Genomic DNA, 18,503 nt, shown 5'->3' on the forward strand with positions numbered 1-18,503 from the left:
AATTTATTAAAATTACGTATTAAACACAATTATTTTGAATTTAATAACAAATATTACCTACAAGAAATAGGTCTCATTATGAGGTCACCCCTTTCAGCTATCCTGGCCAACACCTTCATGAACAAATTAGAAAACAATACTTTACATGACATATTTAATCAAGGGGATCAAATTTTATTACACAAGAGATATGTCGACGATATATCAATTAAATATATAATCAAAAATTTAATGAAGATGACGAATTAATTGAAGAAATGAACTCTTTAAATAATAACATTAAATTTACGTTAAAATAATAATAATACCTGAGATTGCCATTATTATTTTCTTGAAAATAATAATGGCATTACTTTTTTGGATAAGAAAATTAATAAAAATTTTAATAATAATAGTTTTGATATCTGTGTTAATTGTGTTAATAAACAGGAAACCTACCAAACAAGACACTATAATTTTTCACAATTCATTTCATCATATGGAATCATAAAATGGCAACATTTAGCACATTAATCTATAGAGCGATAAAATACTTAAGAAATAATAACACAAAGATTAAACAATGAATTAAATATATTGCTGTAAATAATGGATACAACGAAAATCTAATAATTAAATTATACACAACAATCAAAAATAATATTTATAAAAAAGTTACAATAAAGCTAACAAATAATTATAATAGAAAATGAATACGTTAAAATTGAGTATAATATAAATTACAGAAAATTCAATAAAATCTTTAATCATTTGTATTAAAAACAGCATATACAACGAATAACAAAATAATAAACTACATAAATAACAAAGATCCTTCTAAAACATAATAATAAATTCAATTTAGGTAAACAGGTGGAATGTAGTTTGAAATGTGCTAAATGCAATTTAGAATACATCAATATGACTAATTGATCTTTTAAATTAGAATTCAAGAACACACAAACTGTATAATTAAAGGAATCAAAGAACGATCTAATTTTGCCAAAAATATTATGAAACACGGTCATGATTACGATCCAAATAATTTTATTAATATCCTTGAATACTCAAATAACTTTTATAAAATGAATATCTTAGAAAAATTCCACATCTACTTAAATAACACAAACTGATAAACGAACAAACAAATTTTGAAAACAATATTTTATTCAAACAAATTTTAAACAATAATTATTGATTCGTATGTTGGCCAAACTGCTTTTATACCATAGACATAACAATTGAGACGCTTTTATCTAGATGTACAAATGTATGACTTATTTTATAACTTGACAATCGATTGTTATATTTACAGAAATCTTATTTTAATTTTCATCAAATTAATATGTGAAGTGAATACTTATATACAAGTTTATCGGATGTTCCTGAAGATGGAAAAATAACTTCTGAAAGTGCTAGAACATAATAATTAATTACATTGGTTGGTAAGCGGAATTATAATTTATATATTTTTATAATACAATATTGCACATTGCTGATCTGCAGTTGTTATTTTATTGCCAACTTTGAAATAATAACTTTTCAAATAATTTATTGTATTTCTGTCATTAGTAAAAAAAAATATTATCTAAGTAATTTTTTCTTATTTATTTCTATTTTATAGTTGTGTAATTTTCGGTTTTTATAAACATTTTTAACAGTAAATTTTTTTTTACAAATCTTTCACTTCCAAAAAAGGAATTTTGTTTTTATTTACAATAATTAAGTACTTTTTCTGATAAATGTAGTAACGTACTGTTTCTAAATAAAATTTGAATTTTTCTTAGCTTCATTCAAGTTATCTTACAATATTTTAAGAGAATTAAATTATCTACAAGTTTTGTTAATTTTTATGTGTTTATTACCCACTTAACAGGCCATGCTACTGGGCCTTCTCGTCCAATCCATCTTTTTGGTTATGATTCATTTAGGTGATTACAGACTTGTAATATATAATGAGCCAGGGCCCCATCCAGCAAGAATCACATTTTGTTTCGTGTGTTTAGTGGCCATCAAAAAATGTAAATATCTTTCTCCACTGAGTGTCTCAGGTACAACCAAACATCCTGGTATTCTGGATGGTCACCCATCACCAGCTCATATGTTTACAGAAAACTGATATTGCGGAAGATTCTCTGAAATGGCGTAAGGGTTTTCAATTGACTACCTTTAACGGTTTTCAAACCCTTTTCGAATTCAGATGTATATATTGAATATAGTAATTCTGATTTACAAATTTCTCATTTTCAAGTTTTAAGTTTCCTGTCTATCTGAGGAATCTATGAATGGTTGAAAACATTGTGTAAGAACGTAATATTTGATTGGAAAAATGATCCTGATACAGCCATCTCGCCTGTGTTGCACGCAATATGCGAGACCATAAATTCATAGGTTAGTATAAATATGATTCACATTGTCTGTCATAATGAATAAGATATGGTAAAAAAATCATTAAATCATACAGCACAGATTAATATATTCACTTGGTCAATAGCAAAAGACAAACTGGGTATTAGTTTTTATTTATAATGACTTGTAATTACAACATCTTTTTAATGCAAACTATTTTCAGTATTAATATTATTTATTATTATAATATTTATTACTACACTATTATTATTATTAGTAAATATTATTACAGTTCTATTATTCTGAACCTTATTTATAGAACCTCCTTATTAATTTTACTGGTTTACTAAATTATTTCATTTTATCTATAGACATTTCATTTAGCTGTAATAGATTATTCATCATATAAGAAGCAAAAGATATTAAATGAATATTCTTAAAAGGATAAGAAATAATTTAAAAAGAGAATTTAAAAAAAATAAAATTTACCTTACACTGAAACTGATGATTAATGAATTATTATGGTTGTGTTCAAAAGACACAGATGTAGAAATAAGTAAGTTATCACATTTATTATCTTGTTACTTACTGAATTTATTAACTGGAGTAAAACTTCACGATAAAAAATATTATATTACATCACTGAACACACATCTGTACTGATTTGACTAATTTTTAATAAATGAAAAGTCAAAAATACAGATTGAGTATCTTTTAAATTTCATAGATAGGAAGCATAGAGTTTCTGTCATAGAAATTCTATACCTTAATGATTTAAATTATTTCTAAAGTAAGACATGCTCTTGGTTTATATCAACACTATTCACAGTTATGGTGTTACCTAGATTAATTTAGGTCTAAAACATCTTTTAAATGTCAAGAATACAACTGTACAAGAATGATTCGGACCAAAACAACACTTCTGCAAAAATTGGTATTAACATTTAAACATATAAAATTGCACCTAACATAACTTTACTCTAGCCTTTAAAGAGAACTTAAGGTACAATTTATATTTTGTCCATTGTATCAAGAAAAGTATAAAGTAATTGTTATTTTTCCTCTTTTGAACAAATAAAAACACAATTACAATTATTGTCATTACCAAAGAAAGAAATATTTGTTAATTAAGAGTAGCTTCAGTGTGGCACTTAAAGGAAAATAAGAATTTTCTCCTAAGAGTACTAGCGTTAGGTTTCAAATTATCCTCCAGCTGACAGTGCTGTCTGGAGGACATTCTTAGTATTAGTTTTTTTAATATTTTTTTTTTTTGCAGTTTCAGTGTATGGACAAGTCAGCTGAGAAGAAGAAGTCCTACAATACGTTCTATGCACGCCAGTTCGGCCTCTGCATCGTTTCATGTTATTACAGTTATAAATACAGTGTTATTCAGTTCTTATTTAGTTGTAATTATTTACTCAAAATACAGTTCATTATTTGCTATAACGTACAGCCCGTTACAACTAGTCTGAAATTTATGTAAAAGAATATAAAACACTACAAACTATCACAATCACTCCTCTTCTGGTAGTACAAGAAGTCAGTAATATTTCTCTAAAAAAAATTGCAATTAAATAAACAAAGCTTTACTAAGGAAACAGTAAAGTTATTGCTAAAAAATAAATAAAATAAATGATATCTTTATTTCAAAATGAAGATTTATTTATTCATTTATAGTGACATATTATTTTCTCACACAAATGCTTTAAAAATATTACTGCATTGCTACAGGAGGCCTACTGTACAATTACTGTAGATTCATTTCTGTCTTATTCAGTAATAATTCACCTATCTTTTTCAAAGATTTTTAAAGAAAAAAATTTTTTTTCTAATTTTTTAAGGAAGAAAAATATTTATGAGTTCAGCGGCACAAACTTGGTAGTGTAAAACTACTAAATTCTGTATCCACTAAATATGTTAAAGACTTTAAAATTAGGTACAAATACGTAGATAAATACAATATCCTTATTTTCATAAGGAAGTATGTTTACAAGCAATCCTACAAATTTATTAATCCAAGATGCTAAGATCCTTCTATTCAATTAACAGGATTTTTATCTGATTAAAAATGATTTTAAGAATTTCAAGACTCTACAGAAGAAATTAAAGTTAAAGTACCCACTTTCATAATTACTTTTGTTTTTCTAGTATAAAATATGTTCATACATTAAAAAATTAAACAACATCAGCATCTTCAATAACATTCTTATGTCTTCTTAGTTCTGTAAGAAGATTAATATTAGCTCCATATGAGGGAAATAGTTCAAATTTGACATCTCTAACCAAACTACCGGCCAAAACCTTCTGTACAGTAGCATCAGATAATGCCAATGATTTTGCATTATCAACATTTAAAAGCTCAAACTCACGTCGAGGTAACTTCATGATGTTTTTAACTGCATTGTTCACCTTCAAAAAAATAAAAAATTTTTTAAGAAAATCACTAACAAGAAAAGGTTCAACTTAAATAAAATAGATAATTCATAACGTAGAATTAAAGCATTTGGTACATATGAAAGTATGCTTATGTATAAAAGTATTAATGAATGTTACTTACATGTTAACGTTTATATTACTGAAAAAGATGATAACATTATCAACATTATATGGTACATAGTGTACATATGCATATGTTTACTTCTGGTTTTGGCTGATTTAAAAGATGTATAAGAACTTCAATGTGGACAAGTAGTTCCAAATATTGCTGAGATATGCTAATCCAGAAATGGAATATTTCTGGATACAATAGGTTCTAAACAAATGTATTAGCATTTCTTTAAATGTTGTTTATAATAAAATGCCATTATTGAAAATTGCTTTGAGTACATTTTTATATACATGTTTAATGAGATGCACATAAAGTAAATGTTTTGTTTTTGTTTTTTAATTAGTATTATTTAAAAGTTCATCAACAGAATAATACTGTTCCTGTATAAGAATATATTTTAATTAAATTTTAAATAAATTGATGGGAAGATTTTTGACAATTTATTAAAAATGGTAACAGCAGCAACTGTAAGATCTTCACCATTACCCACAGTATTGTTGAGTTATACAAAATAGTTCTGTTTTATGGTTAGGTAAAAGTTTGTAGTTTTTTAAGAATAAGTTCTACTAATTTTAGCAAAGATTACACAAAAGCTAAAATATTTAATGTTCAGAATATAGGTCTACATGATTCATATGTATTAGTTCAAGATAATGATTTAACAGCCCATTTTTATATTTTAGAAACGTGTGACTTTTTGAGAGAGTCCCAAGAGATGACGAGAATATATGTAGGCATAATAAATATTTAATAATGATGAAAAAGCTTAGGTTTTTATTAAGGCAGATTAGACCAAAACAGTACGGTTTGATTTTGTTTATAACAAAATCAATTTGACCATCCTACAAGAACTTTTCATCTAATAATACATCTAGAAATTTTGCTTTATGGGCAACATAAATGTTGATATCATTAATAAGAATTCTATCAACGTGATCAGCAATGTTATGTCTACCTGAGAATTCAATCCAGCAACTATTTGGTTTTTCTACATATAATAAAAAAACTATACAAAAATAAAAACCTTAATAAACATTACTTTTAAAGCATTAACTAAAATGTAAATTAGAATGATTTTTGTGGTATGGCTCATCTCTAAACATAGCCCACTAATAAATAAATGAACCTGTTTATATCAATGGCAATGTTTCATGTGAGGTTACTTCCTTCAGTTTAAAAAATTTTTGATGTAACTTTATTTATTGCTTCTTTCTAAACCATTTTTTTTTTTTTTAAGTTGACATTATTTGATTGTAATATTTAATTATCCTAACCTTATCAGGCTTTTTATTGGTGATTTTATTTTATTAAATTAAGAAGTTTTATGTTATCTTCAGAAAATAGAGAGGTATTTCAATCTGAAGATTTTAACTAAGCTAAACCAAAACTTCAAATGATGATATAGCATAAAAGGAATGGGAAGGAGACCTTCCCACAGGATGTCAGTGGACTTATATTACAATAACTGATCAAAAATATCTAAAAACCTAGCCATGAAATGAATAATCACTATACTGAAATCTCACATCTTGAGAATGCATATTCACCCAATTGTCCAATAATTAAAATATTTTTTAAATGTACCCATTTGGTTAAATTATACTATGGTAAATCAAATACAAATGGGATTTTATTTTTTTTTAAATTTATTTATTGAAAAATAAAAGACAAATATAATTTATTTTTCTATATAGTTTCCTGCTTTAGAAATACATCTTTCCCAGCGAGAAGGAAGGTTTTTTATCGCAGCATCGTACAATGAAGCTGGCTGCATCAGGAGCTAATTGAGCACGAATCCCTCCACACCCTCATCATCTTGAAATCTTTGCCGTCCTAGAGCTTCTTTAAGTGGCAAAGACAAATGAAAATTGTAGAGTGATAGGTCTGGGCTGTAGGGAGGATGATCAAGTTGAGTCCAGTGCATTTCTTCTAGTTTTGAGACCGTTAGAGCTGCAGTATGGGGTCTGGCATTGTCATGGAGGATGGCTTCTCGAATTGGTTGGTCTCGTCTTTTGTGGTGATATGCAGCCCTCACCTCGTTCAACAACTCATAGTAGTAAGCAGCATTGATTGTGTGTCACTCACGCAAAAAATTAACAAGCAAAATGCCTCGGCGGTCGAAAAAAATGATTGAGAGTACCTTGTCAACTGACAGTTAAGTCTTTGGCTTTCACTGAGGCTGCCTCCCCTTTCCACCGCTACTCCATACTGGCTTGTTTCAACTATGGAGTGTAGTGGTGGACCCACATTTCGTCGCAGGTGACAATCCGACTCAAAATGCATCACCTTCTTTTGCAAACCTTGCTGTAAGTCTCTGACAGACCTCCAAACGTCTCAACTTCTGATCTGTGATCAAAAGGCAAGGGACCCATCTGGCACACAGTTTATGGAACTGTAGGTCATTTCTGATAATTTCTTGACAGCTCCCATAACTTATTTCAACCTGTTCTGCAATTTCAGATACTCTCCTCCGTCAATCGTTTTCAAGAATGTCCTGAACTACATGAATGTTTTCATCTATAATGCTGGTCCAAGGAAGGCGATTGTGTTCTTGATTTTTCACCTGTTCTCATCCTTCCTTGAACTCTTTATGCCAGGCAAACAAACAAGACAATGTTTGGTCACCAAACTGTGCAGTCAATCTCCAGAAAATTTCCATCGCGCTTGAACTCCTTCACAAGCAAGAAATTTTATAATTATGCATTGCACAGTGGAGGGTGTACCTGTTGCTCTGACAACGTGAGTGTTACTGATGAATTAGTTGGGAGTGTGGAATAGCTGGCTCTCCTCACTTCTAATGACCCCATCCAAGCATACTGGAAGCATGGGCCTAGTCCTACCAACCGTAGATGCTCAGGAACAAAAATCTTGTTTATATTTGATTCACCCTTATAAAACTGTAAGTCATTTCTTTATATACCGACGTACTATTCTACAGACAAATTTTTAATTTTTTTTTCCAAATGAATTAATAAAAAATAAAGAATTGAGTAATAACTGTTAATAAAACTACTGATCCTACAACTACTTATTCCCTCCAGGTTAAGCAGAAACATTATCAGATAAACTGTTACGCAAATTGTTCTGAAATGCAGTCAGACTGTAATGCAGATGTTAAATAAACATGCCCAGAAAAAGTTGGGATTACACCCTGATATAAGGCAGCTTATATCAAAATAAAAAACAAAACCAACTGTCTCCTACTATATGCTTGTTTTAAATTACTGCACAGTTCCTATAACATCTACCAGAGCTTGAAATAATAACAAAAAATTAGGTAATCAGTCAGTTTCTGAAACATTTAACTTATAAGGCACCATTTTGTATTATGTGAAGTAAAATCAGGCAATTCCTGAATGCAATCAGCAATTCTCACTTCAACTTATGGCATTTACACCACACGTAAACTATAAAATTTTAAAACACACGTGTATGCTATGTAAGTTCCACAATCCCCATAATGGTTAGTAATGCTGTAATAGTTGTAGGTGACCTGAAATAAGTCATAAATCCCTCCCATTCACAATAATAAACATCCTGTGCAAGGTTGACTAGGGAGAGAGGGGATTGACCAGTTTAGTGAAGAGCCGCACCATCTTGTTGCCAAATAAAATTCTCTGGTTCATCTTGCAGTTAAGGAAAAAGCCATGTATGCAGCATATTCAAACCAGCAACTCAAGTTATGCTTGCTCCAGTGAAAAAGAACTGCCTGTAAACTTATTTATCTTACAGAAAAAATTTAATTTAGAAAAATTCCTTGTGTATTGTAAGAGTTCATGGGAGTCCTAGAAACGGACATTATGTGTGTTAACCTTTCCACTAAGATGAACTGTTGACTCATCACTAATATGATCAAGAAGTATAATAAGATATGATCAAGAATATCTTCATCGCTGCAACATTTCCATGGTAAAGTCGGAAGGTTTCAAACAGCTGTAAATGGTATGGACAAACATGTAAGCGATTCTTTAAAACATTTCACTGTTATCATCAGTACTGCCAGCTTGTGGCTAACCTTCCTAATAATTTTTTAAGACAACACAAGAAAGACTCCCTGACAAATTCAATATTTTCTTCAAACACCCTTGGATATCCAGTACTTTTCCCTTTATACAAATAAACAGCTGTCTCAAACTGATTCTGCCATCAACAAATATTATTGTCATTGAGGATAACAACTAAACTTTCTATGAAACATCTGTCAAACTGTAACTACAGATTCAGATTTAGCAAACTGCAAAACACAGAAGGCTTTCTGTTCAAGAGTTGCCATCTTTGCTGGTAATGCCCTCTATTAGAAAGATAGGGAATCAACCGATAGACATGTGCACAATTAAAACTGTTCTTTTTGATCTCTGATTCTAGCCTTAAATCAACACTGTACACCTCATCAAAGAGATATTATAACAAATTAAAAACCCCTGCAATATTCTATTTTATACACCTAGTATAATCAAACCACTACAAAGGATATCTGAACTAATTAATTTTCAATTTATTAAAAAATAATTAATTACCAGTAAATAGACCTCTAATTTATAATCGAGATCAACTTGTGGCCATAACTGTTCATCAAGTGATATATTCCACTTAATTTCATTTGGAATTTTATTTATTCTTCCAGGAGCATCTTGGATTCCAGCCCATAACTCAGAAGCAAAATGTGGAGCAACTGGTGCTAACATAATCACTTGTGTCACTAACGCCCGTTCATACTCTCCGCCTAATGCAATAACATCTTTGGAGCTCTTCTGTTAAAAAAAAAAAATATATATATATATATATATATATAACTAGTCTGACATCAATATTACTCATTAAAAATTAATCATTCAAATACATTTTTATTACACCACCAGTTAGAGAAGAACAGTTTTAAAGGCTTTATTGATCATTTTGTGTGTGCATGTGTGCGCGCATGTTCATGTTCGTAGAGAGAGAGAGATAAAACATGCAAATGTGCACGCACACATGTGAAAAACATAAAATTAAAATGTTTACTAGCATTAGTGTTAGTAAATACATTTAGAATATACCTTGCATATTTACTTTTTCTTTATTTTTTGTTGAAATGCTTTTTAATGTACCCTGTTTCATCATCATATACAAGCATGTATATATTTTTTTACATATTAATATTTAAATAAATTTTTTAAGAGTATGTCTTTAAAATAGGAACAGAAAAAATGTTTATAACATGTACAAGAATCAAGTAAAGTTGCAAGAATAGAGGAAGGTGAGCTCAAATTCAAAAAGAGCAAGTCTATCCCATTTTTCAACTCATACAGAGGAAGCAACACAGGGATTGATGGAAAAATTTAATATCGAAGAAGAAAAAAAAAAAGTTAAGTTTTTCTGATGACATTGTATTTTTTTACAGAAACCAAAATGGGTTAGAAGAAATAATGTTATTCTCTTATTGTTAGTCTCTCTTATTGTAAAAAGAGAAATTCAGTTTGAAAACAAGTAATGAAAAAAAAGAAGATTTTAATAATGAATTAAATAAATATTAAGATAGCGGAATACAAAATACCTGAAGTTGCTGAATTTTGTTATTTCGGCAGAAAAATTATAAGGGATGGACAAAGTAAATCAGACATAAAAGGCACTATCTATCTAAAGTAAAGGAAGATCTAAGAATATGGAAATATTTGAATGGAATCTAGCCCTTTATGATAATGAAACAGTCAGTAGAGAAAAAAAGAAAGGGGCTATTCCCTTTCTTTCCACTATTGGCCTCTGAAACACAATTTTGCATGAAGTAGAATTAGGTTGTTAAAAAAAAATATTCTTTTGATTGAAAGAATATTTCATGTATAAACCAAGAAATGCCTTTTCAGAGCATTTGTCTCCATTTTCATTTCCATTATCAAACATACATCAGACATAAAAAAAAGTAATAGTAAACTGGTAATAATTTTAACATATTTTTTAGTACATTATGATTTTTTTTATTAAAAATGCTTAACTTTGACAAGGTATTAAGTATTTATAATTATTTAAATCAGGTAAATTATCCAGTAGAAGAGAAAGAAATACATTGTACATAGTTATAGACAACAAAATCAGACAAGAAGGAAGTTGGTTGAGTTTTGTGAAATTAATAGCCTAGGTTACACATGATTACGAAAGAAAGAACAGGCAGAAAGAATGTTATAAGAAGTGGATGGAATGTAAGTACAAAAACCCAAATACTTAATAAAATTAATCATACAAAATGAAATGAGAACAAATTTAATAAATGTAACTGTAGTGATTAAAGAAGTAATTGTCAGAGATGACTATAGGGTTGTGCTGAGAATGTTTGGAACACATGAATTAAAGAAAAATAAGGTTGTAAGACAAGTTATATTTAAGATATGGAAATTAAAAGATCCAAAAGAATACACAAGTAAAGAGGAAATAACAGAGAGTAAAGAGAGGAATTCAAAATGGTAAGAATGCTGAGAGAGTATTTAGATGAACTGGAGGTAAGAAAAGAAACAAAATGGTAGCATGACATAGTAAAAGAATCTCAGCATTTCTAAACACTGATAGTATTTAGATTATACTCCCAGATAATCTGCAAGAATATGATATTATTATTGTCATCATTATAAAGAGAAAAAGAAATTAAAAAATAGAATCAAATGGAATTAGATATTTGAAATTAAAGAATTAAAAAAATGGAATGAAGGTCAGCACAGTGTAAAGTAAAATCCTAGTACAGAAACGTCAGAGCAATCTAAACCATAAGAGAGTGGAACCAGATGGGAGATGACAAACCAGGTCAAGGGATTCATGTGATTGTGACTCAAGAAACTGAATATGTGTAGGTTGCTGGAATAAGTAACCAAAACTAAATTAAGATGATCTGGGTACATACAGACTGAATGAATGAATAAAAAATACCATGGGAAGTTTAGGAACAGAACCAAATTGGTGTAAGAACAGCAGGGCAACCAAAGAAATTGTGGATATATTCACTCAAAGACTAATAGTTGGATAGATGTAACTTTGAAAGAATGTTTGAGAAGTAATTTGTAAGAGGGAAAATTGAGTCAGGGGACTTTTAGTAACCTAAAGGAAGAACTAACTTGGAAAAAAATTTGATATAAATGTTAAAAACATTGAACTTGTTGAAAGTCAACATATCTAAAATACAAGATAAACTTTCAAAGTGTGGCCTGCTGGCTGCAAGCTGTAATGTGTTGGGGAAGTATGGAGACTTGCAAGATCTGGAGCACCTCCTTTTCTGCAACTGACAAAAGGAGCCTTGTACACAAAATCTATATTTAGCAAATGACAAAGCTATTTTTATTTTATAAAAGTCAAGCAAGAGCCGGAAGAGAAAATTAAGTACTTTAGAACGGATTTGTTGATACCCTAACCCTGGATATCCTTGAACAAGAAAAACAGTTAAAAAAACTAAAAATAAAATTTTCAGAATAACATAATAGTAATAAAAATGTTTTAGATTAAATTTATAATTCCCACTGAATATTGGTCTGCAATAAGTAATTCCTACCTACGCTGAATGGTTAATAAACAAGTATGGTTCCAACAAGTAATAGCTAATTATACTTTTCATTATATGATTATTCCATATTCCCAGATAGTAAATGCATTCGAAAAAAGCATGATTGCAATTGGCTAATGCCATGTTAGACAAGCTGGCATCATAAAGTACCTACATTAAATAATTTCACAAGTAATTTTTCTCTGCTAGCCAACTGGGAATTAGCAGTCAGTAACTAATTAATATCATTTAAAATTAACAGAGTAAATAACATAATATTAAGAAAAATACATTATCATAAAAACACTTACTCTTAAACTGCCAGTTAAACCCTGCATTTTTGAAATGGCTACACTGAGCATATGTGTATTAGAATAATTATAAAATGCACCCTTTAAATAGTAATTCCTAGAATCCCACAGATATTCTTCCTGTTCATCAAACTTTGCACTTTTCTTTATATCTGACTGTACTGATCGTGCTTCAATAAATTCTTTTATTGTCAGCCATAATCTGTGTTGCCATTTTAAAATACCAGGGAATGCTGAAACAAATTTAAGACTAATAAATTTACAAAATAACTGCAAAATTTAAAAAATCCCTGGAAGTGTCAAATTTTACAACTGCAGTGTATTTTTTTTTCAGAAAGATCGGCTCTTAAAACCCTTAACAATATGAATGTCATTTTACTTTTTTAGAATTGGTGTGAGAAATTTCACTTTTTAACAATTATAGAAGAGTAGAACACACAGTTGGACAGCACTCAACACATCCATGATCTGTTGCTGTCATATAGTGAAGGTTACAATTTTCTAATAGGGAGCCACAAAGAGACCCTCCCTGGAATGTATTTACTGCGGCCAAGTGGACTGTGAATCACACCTTCTTGGAGTGTCCAAGGTGGATGGCGTTCAGGTGGAGGGAGTGAGCCTTAACTCCCTTGAGGAGATCATACCGAGATATTGGTGGAATGAGTGCTGTAACTGGTTTAGGGTAGTCCTGGAGCTAAAGACTTTGGAGGAATGAGAACAAAGTACTGAGAGGGGAGGGAAGGCACAGCCTTCACACGGAGGTAGTTGTGGCCCTTGGGTCGCTGCTATTAATGATGTGTGAGGACTCTTAGATCTGTCCGAGTGTTTTTATCTGCTCAGTTTAATGTCCTCAGACTCTGGGATGCCGTAGGACTTGACAATGCCATCCACCTCAGTGGTTCCATCTGCTTGGTGATGTCATTTGACTCAAGGACCTGAACCTCCATGGATTCCCCCTGGAGGCACTTACCACAGCTGGGTGAATTAGAAGGATGAGATTTTCTATACAGTCACTCTAGCAGGTGAAGATCGAGATCGAGAGAGGGTGTCAGCATTGGTCAGAATGCTGACATGGAGAGGACGAGAAAGGGACTGCCAACACATGATGGTAGTTAGGGGACGCTTGGGTCGCTGCTACTGATGATGTGTATCCCATTCTAAGTAGCCTGTGTAGAAAACGCTGTGACCCGAGTAATGCCATTAAGGCAGGTATCAAAGCGTTTTGTCTTAAGAGGGGAAGTTGTTAAGCGAGTCCCCGCTTTTGGTGGGAAACCTCAGACATCCAGCAATGCGGGGGCTGCTGGGTGTCTGATTGTAGATTTTTCCTCCTTCTGCATAAAAAAAAAACGAATAAGGTGCCAAACTGTTTTATATTCATTTATTTCATCACTACAGGCTAATCACACAAAAAATACTCTTTAATGAAATAACATAAAAAAAATACCAGATCCTTACTGACAATCTAATACAAGGGCAGCTGAATTATATGTCAATGACCATATATCAACTATTGAACTGAGTAATCTTTACTAAATTAACTTTTATCGTAACAGAAGAAAGTAAATAGTAACTTCATTTTGGTTATTCTGTTGAGAAAAGAAAAATTCCCTATGCATATAAACACCTGAACAGCATTAACTAATAAGAAAAAAATACCAGCACTTTTATAAGTGATCAAATTGCACTGTCTATTACTAACTGTTCCAAATAGTATTGGTTTCATGCTGAGAAGAAAGTGCGATAACAACCCTTTCTTAATCTTTTGAGAACCTTATTTTATAAAAAATTAATTTATATGGTTAGGCTATTATATGGAATTTCTGTAGGTTCACGGGCTATTTTTTTGTTTACAAGAGTAATTCATTCCTACTTTGAAGTTTAATTAAACTCTTTTTCAGTAGCTTTTTTTTTAAATTAAAAATCCAAATTCAATTTTAACTTGTTTTGGAACCAAAGAAGTTGACAAAGCTTTGTTACTTTCATAAAACAAAACGTCTCTTAATTCCTGTCCATATCATAATCATCATACTGAGATTAACTGCCATCATAATCATCAATTACTTATCCACCATTCTGTTAATTACTAATTTAATAATAATGTATTATTAAATTTAATTTACTTAATAATAATTATTTTTATTGGAAATAGTTTTATTTTCATTATTTGAAATGTCCATGTAATATTTAGAAATAAAACTAAGATGCAACTAATGGTATTAATTTATATTATTTTTTTCAGAATTATGATTAAACTTATTCATAGTGAAAACACTCATAGTTCATTTTATTCATGGTTCACTTTGCACACAATGGTGAAAAATTATAAGGTAGGAATATATTCCAAACCTTAGCACAACAGAATAATTTTTCACCATCTATCAACTTTTTTTTTAACTATCATATTCTACTGGTGCAATGTGAAAAAACGTACACAGAATATTAGGCAGGTAAGAGATTTCAAAAACTGTCATGTACATACAACACAGGACTCTAAAATGGTAAAAATAAAAATTCTATCTTTATTCTGAATTATTAAATTTATGATTACATTAGTCTTTTGATAAATTTACTAATTAACTTCATAAATAATTACCATATTCTCTAACGACAATACTGACAGAAATTTTTCAAGTACTATAATAATCAATTCTGTTAATAAATTTATTAATCACACTCAGTAGTATTCTTTATAATTTACTCACCCACTCAGCAATATACAATTACAATATCAATTTTTTTTTATGAAGATAAAATATTAGACCTTGGCTTGTTCAGTTGAACCATGACAAGGTGAATGAGAAGTGAACATGCTGACTACTACAACTACTCAGCCACAATAAAATACAAAAACAAGAAAAGTATTTTTTTTAAATGTCAAAAAATATTTTTGAAAATATTTACTTACTTTTCTCATTCCAGTGACGATTTGACATAGGAGAAACATCAGCCAGAATTAATAATCTAGTAGTATCTATGCCGTATTTAGTGAGAATATATGATGGTTCAACACCATTGTATTTTGATTTACTCATTTTCTCCCATTGTTCAACTACTGGAGTGCCTGTTTCTTTTTCTACAAGAGTCTTTCCTAAAAATATACAATCCACACAATTAAATTAATTTAAAAAAGCTTTTAAAAACAATGCCTCCTATAAAACTTAAAATATTTACCGATCCATTTTGACAATAACAAATAAAGATTGATAATAATAAGATTGATATAGGGTACTTGTAAAAAGTCGACAAGGGATTGTGCATAACTTTTCCAGCTTTGGGCCTGACAGATTTTAAGTTTCCTCATACGTTGAGAAAATAAATTATTTTATTCTAAAAAAACAATTATGAGAAAAAATAGCTAATCTAATGAGTAAATTAAATAAATAAGGTAATAATTAATATTAGTAAATAAGTAAATATTATAATATATTTGGTAGTCTCTAAATAAATAATATGCCTGAAGGATATTTTGAATCTGCTGGTACCTAACTTTTATGCACAGCTTCAATTTATAACAAAATAAGCATTGCAGTTTCTAATACTATATTTAATAATGTTCTAATACAAACTAAGTAATAATGCAGTTATAAAAACATGGAAATTTTCAAGACTTTTGTGATAATGTAAATTTACACATCATTAAATAAAGATATATAAATACAGATACCTTTCTGAACTACTTCATCCTGCTTTAAGTACTTCCCAGATCCTTTAACTCTGTAAGTTTTACCCATGACCATTCCTTGCACTAACATCCGTTTGAATGGTTCTTTTTCTTTAATCCAACCAATTGAATGTAGGAAATGAGCCATGAACCTTGCATAATATAAATGCAAAACAGCTGCAACAGTAAAATGCCATATTATTTTTAACCTAAAATTTTTTTGCACATAATAATATTAATTGATGCGCTTGCAGAAACACACACATGCACGTGTGCATGTGTGTGTAAGCACTTGCTGACATACCCAGTGTTTCTTTAGGTTAATACTATTCTCATCTAATACCAGGAAATGGACCCTTAGTAAAAATTTTACACAATGTTTTATATGAAATTTGTTTCGTATTTAGATTAAAATTTTCCCTTTCTGAAATCTTTTACAAAATATAATCTCATGAATTAAATACAAAAACCTATCCTACAAGAAAGTGGAAAATTTTGAAATCTTAGAAAACTTTCTATTTAAGTTATAATTCTAATTGCTTTAAATTTCACTGATTCTTTTTTAAATCCACTGATGAGAAAGGAGCAAGTTTAATTTTTCAGTACGTAAATACCAAAAGTTTATTTTTTGTCAAGAAGAAGCAGTTCATGGGTAAATAAATCAGGTGAAAGCAACATTACATATACAACTAAGTTTCAATTACATAAATTGATAGGCCTGCAGTTAAAATAAACTGTTTCTGCAAATTTGTTACAACAGGTTTTGCTATACATGTGTAATCCCGTGCAAAAATGAAAACACACAAAACAGACATGATAAAGAGCACAAACGATATTCCACATTTTGTTTAATTTAGACAAAACTTGAATGATGAGCACTGTGAAAGATTACAACACTCACTAACATGCAATAAAACCTTTTATTAAATTCTTGATATCAACAGAATGGACAACCCATTTTTGGTAAATGAAAAACTAACAGAATATTCACATCAACTTTCTACATTTCACTCTAGAACGTATAGAATCTTCTCAAAGTAATATAAAAAAAAATTTATTTCACATGTTTGGAAAGTTTTTTGATTAAAAAATATCTCCTATAGAAAAATATGAACAGCATGATTATGTTACATTGACTAATTATGATTCTGCAAACCTATAAAAATTATGAAACGATGAAATCTTCTATTTAATTGCTAATATCTAGGGAACAATTACCAATTTGATAAATGAAATATCAAAGTAAAATTTAGTGCATTTTCTAAAGTAAATTCACAGGAACCACTTAGAAATTACAAAAAATGATTAAAGAGGTTAACTGAATAAGTCTAAAACTTTCTTCAAAGTTCAAAAAATATATTGGTACAAGAACTGTTCAGATTTTCCAAGCAGTTCCTCAATTTTAAGTGAACATCAGAATAAACAAATACATAAGTATTTATATGTGAAATATAAAATTATATTTTACATGGATGGATAACAATACTAGCATAAGCTTCTCGGATAAATTATTACATAGGCAATATTACCAGGAGTGACAATAGCATTTCTACCATCCATGGTGAAATTGTTGTGTCTTATCAGATAATAAATTTTCAAGGGATAATCACATTAATTTTATTTTTTTAAAAATGAAACCATAGTTTTATTTTCAAAGCACTTGAACACTAAATATAAAAAATTACACTTTTCAGTATCAACAACTTTTTATGTTTATTTATATTTCAGTTAAAAATATAAAACTGTCTTGAAGTTCCTCAAAGCTAGGAAGTACAGGAACTTGAAATTAGTAAGTAGGCTTGTGTGCTTCATTGATCCTGAGAACTCAGCAGGCAATAGATTAATTACTGGTAGAGTCTTCCAAGCCAGACATGATGAAGACAGGGAGGCAAACTGAAAAATACATCAAAGATGCAACTGTTTCTCATGTTACTGCTAGCTTCAGAACTGTCCATATTAAGAGCAATTGTGATCAAATCAGTTCGCCACACATTAAGGGCAGCTGATCTTTAGATAGAAGCCGAAAGGATATCACCATTCAATGATCACCAAGTATTACTATTATATCTTAGCATGATGTAATTAAATACATTTAATGTACATAGTATCAATAGTAAAAGACAACAGATTTCATTATTTTTGATGAAAATATTTTAC

The 18,503-nt window shown here is 29.8% G+C and overlaps 1 protein-coding gene across 1 annotated transcript in view; it reads right to left on the reverse strand.

The window, feature by feature from the left end:
- Nucleotides 1–3,968: 3,968 nt before the first annotated feature.
- The window catches only part of LeuRS-m (Leucyl-tRNA synthetase, mitochondrial), a 35,354-nt gene continuing 20,819 nt past the window's right edge, over nt 3,969–18,503 (reverse strand). Inside the window, exons 7-11 of the mRNA XM_075360142.1 lie at nt 16,350–16,523; nt 15,591–15,773; nt 12,686–12,918; nt 9,394–9,627; nt 3,969–4,737 (exon numbers count right to left, since the gene is read on the reverse strand). Coding sequence (XP_075216257.1) covers nt 4,504–4,737; nt 9,394–9,627; nt 12,686–12,918; nt 15,591–15,773; nt 16,350–16,523 — 1,058 coding nt within the window. The 3' untranslated portion in view covers nt 3,969–4,503. The remainder of the gene's footprint in view (nt 4,738–9,393; nt 9,628–12,685; nt 12,919–15,590; nt 15,774–16,349; nt 16,524–18,503) is intronic.

This window comes from Lycorma delicatula, chromosome 3 (genome assembly GCF_047948215.1).
Source record: "Lycorma delicatula isolate Av1 chromosome 3, ASM4794821v1, whole genome shotgun sequence".
Taxonomy (NCBI): Eukaryota; Metazoa; Arthropoda; class Insecta; order Hemiptera; family Fulgoridae; genus Lycorma; species Lycorma delicatula.